The sequence below is a fragment of the Salvelinus sp. IW2-2015 genome, unplaced genomic scaffold (genome assembly GCF_002910315.2).
Source record: "Salvelinus sp. IW2-2015 unplaced genomic scaffold, ASM291031v2 Un_scaffold3588, whole genome shotgun sequence".
NCBI classification, from domain to species: Eukaryota; Metazoa; Chordata; class Actinopteri; order Salmoniformes; family Salmonidae; genus Salvelinus; species Salvelinus sp. IW2-2015.
In genome coordinates, this window is record NW_019944866.1 from 32,260 (window position 1) to 42,534 (window position 10,275).

Sequence of the window (10,275 nt, forward strand, 5' to 3'; positions counted from 1 at the left end):
GTCCCAGGTGGGTGTCTTTAATTCCCTTAATGATGCCAACGGTCCCAGGTGGGTGTCTTTAATTCCCTTAATGATGCCAACAGTCTCAGGTGGGTGTCTTCTGAATCTGCTGTGAGAACTCTGGAGTTCTGGAGTCGAATGATTGCAGTCCAGTATAGTCATTCTTTTCAACAAATCTCTTTATCTTGAGACATATATATATATATATATATTTAGTCAAAATAGCCATTTATGAAAATGATTTGAAGTGTATGTTGTGTGTCCCATTGTGTCGTCATGACAACAGGCTGAAAGTGACCTGCAGAGAGCCACGATGGACGCCACGCGCACGACACGACAACTGGAGGAGACCATAGACGCGTTTGAAAAGCAGAAAATACAAGATATCAAGGTCTCTCTCTCTCAATCTCAATTGGAGGGATTTATTGGGAAACATATGTTAACATTGCCAAAGCAGGTGAATTAGATAAACAAAGTTAAATAAACAATACAAATGAACAGTGAACATCACACTCACAAAAGTTCCAAAACAATAAAGACATTATAAATGTAATATTATGTGCAAATAGTTAAAGTACAAAAGGGAAAATAAATATGCATAAATATGGGTTGTATTTACAATGGTGTTTGTTCTTCACTGGTTGCCCTTTTCTTGTGGCAACAGGTCACACATCTTGCTGCTGTGATGTCACACTGGTATTTCACCCAGTAGATATGGGAGTTTATCAAAAATGGGTTTGTTTTCGAGTTGTTTGTGGGTCTGTGTAATCTGAGGGAAATATGTGTCTCTAATATGGTCATACATTTGGCAGGAGGTTAGGAAGTGCAGCTCAGTTTCCACCTCATTTTGTAGGCAGTGTGCAGATAGCCTGTCTTCTCTTGGCAGCCAGGTCTGCCTACGGCGGCCTTTCTCAATAGCAAGGCTATGTTCACTGAGTCTGTACATAGTCAAAGCTTTCCTTAAGTTTGGGTCAGTCACTGTGGTCAGGTATTCTGCCACTGTGTACTCTCTGTTTAGGACCAAATAGCATCCTAGTTTACTCTGTTTTTTGTGTCAAGCAATTATCTTTTTGTTTTCTCATGATTTTCTATTTCTCTTTGTCTCTATGTATCTCTCTGTGTCTCTCTCCAAATAGCATCCAGTGTTTCTTTGTGATCAGATTTTCAGCAGTCATTTTTTGTTGAATGTAATCTGTTTAATCATTATTACACTAATTGATTATGGCCACGTCAACCCTTTATTTATTTGATCGTTGTCATTACTTCCTATTGTGCTGTATTGACAATGTGATACTGTTCTTATTCTCCTCTCTCTCCCTGTAGAAGATCTTTGGGGAGTTTCTGACGGTGGAGATGTCGTTCCATGCCAAGGCGTTGGAGGCGTACACCACAGCTTACCAGAGCATACACAACGTAGACGAAGAGGAGGATCTGGAGGTAAGGGTTATAGGAGAGGAGGAGATGGAGGTAAGGGTTATAGGAGAGGAAGAGGAGGATATGGAGGTAAGGATTATAGGAGAGGAAGAGGAGGATATGGAGGTAAGGATTATAGGAGAGGAGGATATGGAGGTAAGGGTTATAGTAGAGGAAGAGGAGGATCTGGAGGTAAGGGTTATAGGAGAGGAAGAGGAGGATATGGAGGTAAGGATTATAGGAGAGGAGGATATGGAGGTAAGGGTTATAGCAGATGGGCCTGTATTCATAAAGCATATCAGAAAAGGTTCTAGGAATCCTGGTAACTTGTTTTAGGAGAACAACAAACCTCCCAGCTCAGAGGAGGTTTTAGTGTGATGTCAAGACACTGCTCAGACAAACTCTGGAGTAAACATGTAGAAGTTTATCTCAGCTGGTAATCACAACATGTTTGAGGTACCGCAAAGGCAAGATAGTGATGACGTGCATTGGCATTGTTGTAAATAGTGGAGAATAACCCATCGCAATGAGGCATCGCCAGCTGTGAACTCTACAGAACGTTTCAGACAACCAGAGTGAATGTGACTACATCACATGTTGCAATTGGAAAACGTTTGATGTGATTTTCTTATGACACGATCACTTTGCCTCCTATTAATTATTGCCTAATATGTTGGCATGCAGAACACGTTTTTTTTTTTTTTACAAATTCTGATATTTTGAATAATGTGATGGGCATTTTGCACTGAATCATACAGTATGATGGTTGTTCAAATCTGAATTATGATAGTATTACCGTTATACGTACCAACACACTCGTCAGTCTTGTTCAACAACTAAATCACTTCAAATCAAATTTCTAAATCAAATGTATTAGTCACATACACATGGTTAGCAGATGTTAATGCGAGTGTAGCGAAATGCTTGTGCTTCTAGTTCCGACCATGCAGTAATATCTAACAAGTAATCTAACAAATTCACAACAACTACCTAATACACACATGTGTAAAGGAATGAATAAGAATATGTACATATAAATATATGGATGAGCGATGGCCGAACGGCATAGGCAAGATGCAGTAGATGGTATAGAGTACAGTATATACATATGAGGTGAGTAATGTAGGGTATATAAACATAAAGTGGCATAGTTTAAAGTGGCTAGTGATATATTACATAAAGATGGCAAGATGCAGTAGATGGTATAGAGTACAGTATATACATATGAGATGAGTAATGTAGGGTATGAGAACATTATATAAAAGTGGCATTGTTTAAAGTGGCTAGTGATACATTACATCAAGGTGCAGTAGATGGTATAGAGTACARTATGATGAGTAATGTAGGGTATGTAAACATTATATAAAGTGGCATCAGGTCAATAATGTTTGAAAGGTCGTATCATTTTCACGGCTGCCTTCTATTTCCCAACATGCCCAATTTTAGACAGATTTTTTAAACAACGTGATATTGCGCTCCAAAGCGATAATCTGAAATAGCGTGATGTAGCCTAGGTTGATTAAATAATCCAAATAGGAATGAGATTATTTAGTAGCCTCGTGGTTATAAGTGAAATAGGCTTTGTGAAATCTTCATGCTCAGCTTTTTATTTTTAAAGAGGAAAATGTTTCCATTCTCAACTCTGAGTCGCGTTGTGGTTCTAACGAATCGAATTACATGGACAGTGGGGGCCTGATCCTAGATCAGCACTGATCTGAGACGGGTTGTGGATCCTAACGAATCAGATTACATGGACAGTGGGGGCCTGATCCTAGATCAGCCACTGATCTGAGACGTGTTGTGGTTCCTAACGAATCAGATTACATGGACAGTGGGGGCCTGATCCTAGATCAGCACTGATCTGAGACGGGTTGTGGATCCTAACGAATCAGATTACATGGACAGTGGGGGCCTGATCCTAGATCAGCACTGATCTGAGACGTGTTGTGGATCCTAACGAATCAGATTACATGGACAGTGGGGCCTGATCCTAGATCAGCACTGATCTGAGACGGGTTGTGGATCCTAACGAATCAGATTACATGGACAGTGGGGCCTGATCCTAGATCAGCACTGATCTGAGACGGGTTGTGATACAGGTCCTGATGCTTGGCAAAAACACCCTGTCTCTCAGGCTGTTGGCAGTTCTGGGGTGAAATTTCCCCTTGGTTACAGATCTAGGATCAGCTTCCCTCCTCCAATCTTGACCTTAACCATTAGTGGGGGGAAATGCAAAACACACCCAAGAGCAGGGTCTAGGGGCGACTTCCACTTCTCCATGTCTGCAGTATGCTGGTGCTATGGGGACTGGGCAGACCAGGGTCATGTTCAATACTGCAAGTATGCCTGGTGCTATGGGGCACTGGCAGACCAGGGTCATGTTCAATACTGCAGTATGCCTGGTGCTATGGGGCACTGGGCAGACCAGGGTCATGTTCAATACTGCGTATGCCTGGTGCTATGGGCACTGGGCAGACCAGGGTCATGTTCAATACTGCAGTATGCCTGGTGCTATGAGGCACTGGGCAGACCAGGGTCATGTTCAATACTGCAGTATGTTGGTGCTATGAGGCACTGGGCAGACCAGGGTCATGTTCAATACTGCAGTATGCCTGGTGCTATGGGCACTGGGCAGACCAGGTCATGTTCATACTGCAGTATGCCTGGTGCTATGGGCACTGGGCAGACCAGGGTCATGTTCAATACTGCAGTATGCCTGGTGCTATGAGGCACTGGGCAGACCAGGGTCATGTTCAATACTGCAGTATGCCTGGTGCTATGGGGCCACTGGGCAGACCAGGGTCATGTTCAATACTGCAGTATGCCTGGTGCTATGGGCACTGGGCAGACCAGGGTCATGTCAATACTGCAGTATGCCTGGTGCTATGAGGCACTGGGCAGACCAGGGTCATGTTCAATACTGCAGTATGCCTGGTGCTATGGGGCACTGGGCAGACCAGGGTCATGTTCAATACTGCAGTATGCCTGGTGCTATGGGGCACTGGGCAGACCAGGGTCATGTTCAATACTGCAGTATGCCTGGTGCTATGGGGCACTGGGCAGACCAGGGTCATGTTCAATACTGCAGTATGCCTGGTGCTATGGGGCACTGGCAGCCCAGGGTCATGTTCAATACTGCAGTATGCCTGGTGCTATGAGGCACTGGGCAGACCTGGGTCATGTTTAATACTGCAGTTGCCTGGTGCTATGGGGCACTGGGCAGACCAGGGTCATGTTCAATACTGCAGTATGCCTGGTGCTATGGGGCACTGGCAGACCAGGGTCATGTTCAATACTGCAGTTGCCTGGTGCTATGGGGCACTGGGCAGACCAGGGTCATGTTCAATACTGTACACAAACATGTTGCAACAGAACAAAAAAACTGTGTCCCATTTTCAATTTTTTTGAACGCCTCCCTGTTTCACTCAGTGTTCAAAACGTTTCTCCCTACTGTACACGACCCAACATTATAGCACTGTTGTTAAATCGATGGCTTCGAGGTGTTTGACTGAACACCCAAGCCACAAGTACCGTGTTTTATCTATCTCTGCAGTAGTTGTGCATGAAAGTATTTTCTTCTGCAGCAGATATCTATTTTTCCACTCTCCTTTTTTTTTTTTTTTTTTTTTAACTCATCTGTCATTCATATCAAATGAAACTGTCACCCTGGATAACCTGTTTGAGTGACTCACCTTGTGCGTGAGCAATGGGAGATTGGATTCATTCTAAAGCGAAATGACAACAAGGATCGAGCTCGACCTGATCAAGGGGTTTGCCCTAAATGACTCCCTATTCCCTATTATAGTGCACTGTCTTTACTAGGGCTCTGGTCAAAAGTGGTGCACTAAATAGGGACTAGGTTGCCATTTGGGATGCTAGCAAGGACTTAGTGGAATGGAATGCATTCTCCACACTTTCCCCTGATGAGTCCTTGATTAACACACTTAGTGGTTTCTGGGGAAATACTTTTAACTGGTTGGTTGTTTTATACTGAGGTGTAATTAGATTGTCAGTTTGATTACTGGCTCCTTGCTTGCACAATATTTTCCTCGTTGTGTGCTTAGCGTTTCTATTCTTAGAATGGTATGATTAGCTACAGATCCTGAAGGAAGGGCAGAGGACGATGCTTGTTATGGGGGAAAGTTTCTATCGTCAATGAATGAGGCCCATTGTTTGGCTTAGCAACGACCACGAAGGGTAAGAAAGTTTCGTAACGTTGGAACTGTCTTCCTCCGTACAACTTCCATACCCATTCACTTACATGTGTTTTGCTTGAAATTAACATGCCCATTCACTTACATGTGTTTTGCTTGAAATTAACATACCCATTCACTTACATGTGTTTTCCTTGAAATTAACATACCCATTCACTTACATGTGTTTTGCTTGAAATTAACATACCCATTCACTTACATGTGTTTTGCTTGAAATTAACATACCATTCACTTACATGTGTTTTGCTTGAAATTAACATACCCATTCACTTACATGTGTTTTGCTTGAATTAACATGCTGCTTATCTGGCTCTATAATATATCCTTTACTAATATCCAACTTTGACTTTGTTCTAGAAATATTTATCTAGCTAACTGCCTATTGCTAGCTAGTTGGATGGGCAGCTATGAGTAACTACTCATGGTGTGATTGTGATAACATACAGAAACTCAAGTCCTTTTGTTCACCCGACCTAGAATACCTCACAATCAAATGCCGACCGTATTCCTCCAAGAGATTCTCTTCGGTTATAGTCACAGCCGTGTATATTTCCCTCAAGCCGGATATTCACGATGGCCCTCAATGAACTACACTGGACTTTATGCAAACTGGAAACCACATATCCTGATTTATTGTAGCTGGGGATTTTAAAGGCACAGTCAACTTAGTGTATGTAAACTTCTGACCCACTGGAATTGTGATACAGTGAATTATAAGTGAATAATATGTCTGTAAACAATTGTTGGAAAAATTAGTTTTAATGACGGTAAATCAGCCCGACAGGATGCTCTCGATTGTGCATCTGTAAAAGTTGAGGGTCTTAGGGGCCAAGTGCAGGGCGCCAAATTCAAAAACCAGAAATCTCATAATTAAAATTCCTCAGACATACATGTGTTTTATACATTTTAAAGGTTATCTGTTGTTTAATCCCACCAAAGTGTGGTCCCATGTTATGTTAGGTCACACCAAACACAATAAGCACAGACATTTTCCAGCCAAAGATAGGAGTCACAAAAAGCACAATTAGAGATATTACCACTAACCTTTGATGATTCTTCATCAGATGACACTCATAGGACTTCATGTTACACAATACATGTATGTTTTGTTCGGTAAAGTTCATATTTATATCCAAAAATCTCAGTTTACATTGGCGCGTTACGTTCAGTAGTTCCAAAACATCCGGTGATTTTGCAGAGAGCCACATCAATTTACAGAAATACTCATAATAAACATTGCTAAAAGTGTTATGCATGGAATTTTAGATCCACTTCTCCTTAATGCAACCGCGGTGTCAGATTTCAAAAAAGCTTTACCGAAAAAAGCAAACCATGCAATATCTGAGTACAGCGCTCAGACAACAAAGCAAGCCATACAGATATCCCGCATGTTGTGGAGTCAATAAAGTCAGAAATAGCATTATAAATATTCATTACCTTTGATTGATCTTCATCAGAATGCACTCCAGGAATCGCAGTTCCACAAAAAAAATTGATTTGTTCGATAAAGTCCATAATTTACGTCCAAATACTCCTTTTTGTTCGCGCGTTTAGTACACAATCCAAACTCACGACGCGCGGGCAGGTCAGGCGAAAGTTCAGACGAAAAGTCATATTACAGTTCGTAGAATCATGTAAACGAAGTATAGAATCAATCTTTAGGATGTTTTTAACATAAATCTTCAATAATTTCCAAACCGGAGAATTCCTTTATCTGTAGAAATGCGATGCCCTAACTCTCACGTGAGCGTGCTTGATCAGCTCATGCCAGACACCTGACTCATTCAGCTCCCATTCCCCCCTCCTTCACAGTAGAAGCATCACAAGGTTCTAAAGACTGTTGACATCTAGTGGAAGCCTTAGGAAGTGGAACATGCCCCAGTTCCACTGTATCTTGGATAGGCAAAGAGTTGAAATACTACAAACCTCAGATTTCCCACTTCCTGGTTGGATTTTTTCTCTGGTTTTGCCTGCCATATGAGTTCTGTTATACTCACATACATCATTCAAACAGTTTTAGAAACTTCAGAGGGTTTTCTATCCAAATCTACTAATTATATGCATATTCTAGCCTTTAGGACTGAGTAGCAGGCAGTTTACTCTGGGCACCTTTTTCCCAAGCTACTCAATACTGCCCCCCAGTCCCAAAGAAGTTAACCTCTTGGCCACACGGATCCCTTTAACGGGATCGTTTTCGTAAACAACCGTTGAATTGCAGAGCGCAAAATAAAAATAAAAAATACTATTAATTTTTTTTGCTCCATGAAATCACAGGTGAAATATACAAAACACAGCTTAGCTTGTTGTTAATCCACCTATCGTGTCAGATTTTGAAAATATGCTTTACAGCAAAAGCAATCCAAGCGTTTGTCAGTTTATCGATCACTAGACAAAACATTACGAACAGCTAGCAGCAATGTAGATTGGTCACGAAAGTCAGAAAAGCAATAAATTAATTGGCTTTACCTTTTTGATATTCGGATATTTGCACTCACGAGACTCAGTTACACAATAAATGTTCCTTTTGTTCGATAAATATTATTTTTATATCCAAAAACCTCCATTTGGTTGGTGCGTTATGTTCAGAAATCAACAGGCTCCAGCAGTCATGAAAGAAGACGAAAAATTCCAAATAGTATCGGTAAAGTTCGTAGAAACATGTCTAACGTTTTTTATACTCAATCCTCAGGTTGTTTTTAACATAAATTTACATTTACATTTCCATTTAAGTCATTTAGAGACGCTCTTATCCAGAGCGACTTACAAATTGGTGCATTCACCTTATGACATCCAGTGGAACGGCCACTTTACAATAGTGCATCTAAATTTTTAAGGGTGGGGGGGTGAGAAGGATTATTTTATCCTATCCTAGGTATTCTTAAAGAGGTGGGTTTCAGGTGTCTCCGGGGTGGTGATTGACTCCGCTGTCCTGGCGTGGTGAGGGAGTTTGTTCCACCATTGGGGGCCAGAGCAGCGAACAGTTTTGACTGGGCTGAGCGGGAACTGTATTCCTCAGTGGTAGGGAGGCGAGCAAGCCAGAGGTGGATGAACGCAGTGCCTGTTTGGGTGTAGGGCTGATCAGAGCCTGAGGTACTGAGGTGCCGTTCCCCTCACGCTCCGTAGCAAGCACCATGGTCTTGTAGCAGATGCGAGCTTCAACTGGAAGCCAGTGGAGAGAGCGGAGGAGCGGGGTGACGTGAGAGAACTTGGGAAGGTTGAACACCAGACGGGCTGCGGCGTTTGGATGAGTTGTAGGGGTTTAATGGCACAGGCAGGGAGCCAGCCAACAGCGAGTTGCAGTAATCAGACGGGAGCATGACAAGTGCCTGGGATTAGGACCTGCGCCGCTTCCTGTGTGAGGCAGGTCGTACTCTGCGGATGGTTGTAGAGCATGAACCTACAGGACGGGCCACCGCCTTGATGTTAGTTGAGAACGACAGGGTGTTGTCCAGGATCACGCCAAGGTTCTTAGCGCTCTGGGAGGAGGACACATGGAGTTGTCAACCGTGATGGCGAGATCATGGAACGGGCAGTCCTTCCCGGGAGGAAGAGCAGCTCCGTCTTGCCGAGGTTCAGCTTGAGGTGGTGATCCGTCATCCACACTGATATGTCTGCCAGACATGCAGAGATGCGATTCGCACCTGGTCATCAGAAGGGGGAAAGGAGCAAGATTAGTTTTTGTGTGTCGTCTGCATAGCAATGATAGGAGAGACCATGTGAGGTTATGACAGAGCCAAGTGATTGGTGTATAGCGAGAATAGGAGAGGGCCTAGAACAGAGCCCTGGGGACACCAGTGGTGAGAGCACGTGGTGAGGAGAAGATTCTCGCCACGCCACCTGGTAGGAGCGACCTGTCAGTAGGACGCAATCCAAGCGTGGCGCCGCGGAGATGCCCAACTCGGGAGGGTGGAGAGGAGGATCTGATGGTTCACAGTATCGAAGGCAGCCGATAGGTCTAGAAGGTGAGAGCAGAGGAGGAGAGTTAGCTTTAGCAGTGCGGAGCGCTCCGTGATACAGAAGAGCAGTCTCAGTTGAATGACTAGTCTTGAACCTGACTGATTTGGATCAAGAAGGTCATTCTGAGAGAGATAGGGGGAGAGCTGGCCAAGGACGGCACGTTCAAGAGTTTTGGAGAGAAAAGAAAGAGGGATACTGGTCTGTAGTTGTTGACATCGGAGGGATCGAGTGTAGGTTTTTTTCAGAGGGTGCAACTCTCGCTCTCTTGAAGACGGAAGGACGTAGCCAGCGGTCAGGGATGAGTTGATGAGCGAGGTGAGGTAAGGGAGAAGGTCTCCGGAAATGGTCTGGGAAGAGAGGAGGGGATAGGGTCAAGCGGGCAGGTTGTGGCGGCCGGCCGTCACAAGACGCGAGATTTCATCTGGAGAGAGAGGGGAGAAAGAGGTCAGAGCACAGGGTAGGGCAGTGGAGCAGAACAGCGGTGTCGTTTGACTTAGCAAACGAGGATGGATTGTCGTCGACCTTCTTTTCAAAATGGTTGACGAAGTCATCTGCAAGAGAGGGAGGAGGGGGGGGGAGGGGGAGGGAGGATTCAGGAGGGAGGAAGAGTGGCAAAGAGCTTCCTGGGTAGGGCAGATGCTTGGAATTTAGAGTGGTAGAAAGTGGGCTTTAGCGGCAGAGACAGAAGAGC

General features: G+C 43.8%; 1 protein-coding gene across 1 annotated transcript in view; it reads left to right on the top strand.

Annotated features, from left to right (window-relative positions):
• cibar1 (CBY1 interacting BAR domain containing 1) overlaps window positions 1–10,275 on the top strand; it is a 31,004-nt gene that overhangs the window by 6,545 nt on the left and 14,184 nt on the right. Inside the window, exons 6-7 of the mRNA XM_024143006.2 lie at window positions 287–391; window positions 1,324–1,437. Of these exons, the coding sequence (XP_023998774.1) occupies window positions 287–391; window positions 1,324–1,437 (219 nt within the window). The remainder of the gene's footprint in view (window positions 1–286; window positions 392–1,323; window positions 1,438–10,275) is intronic.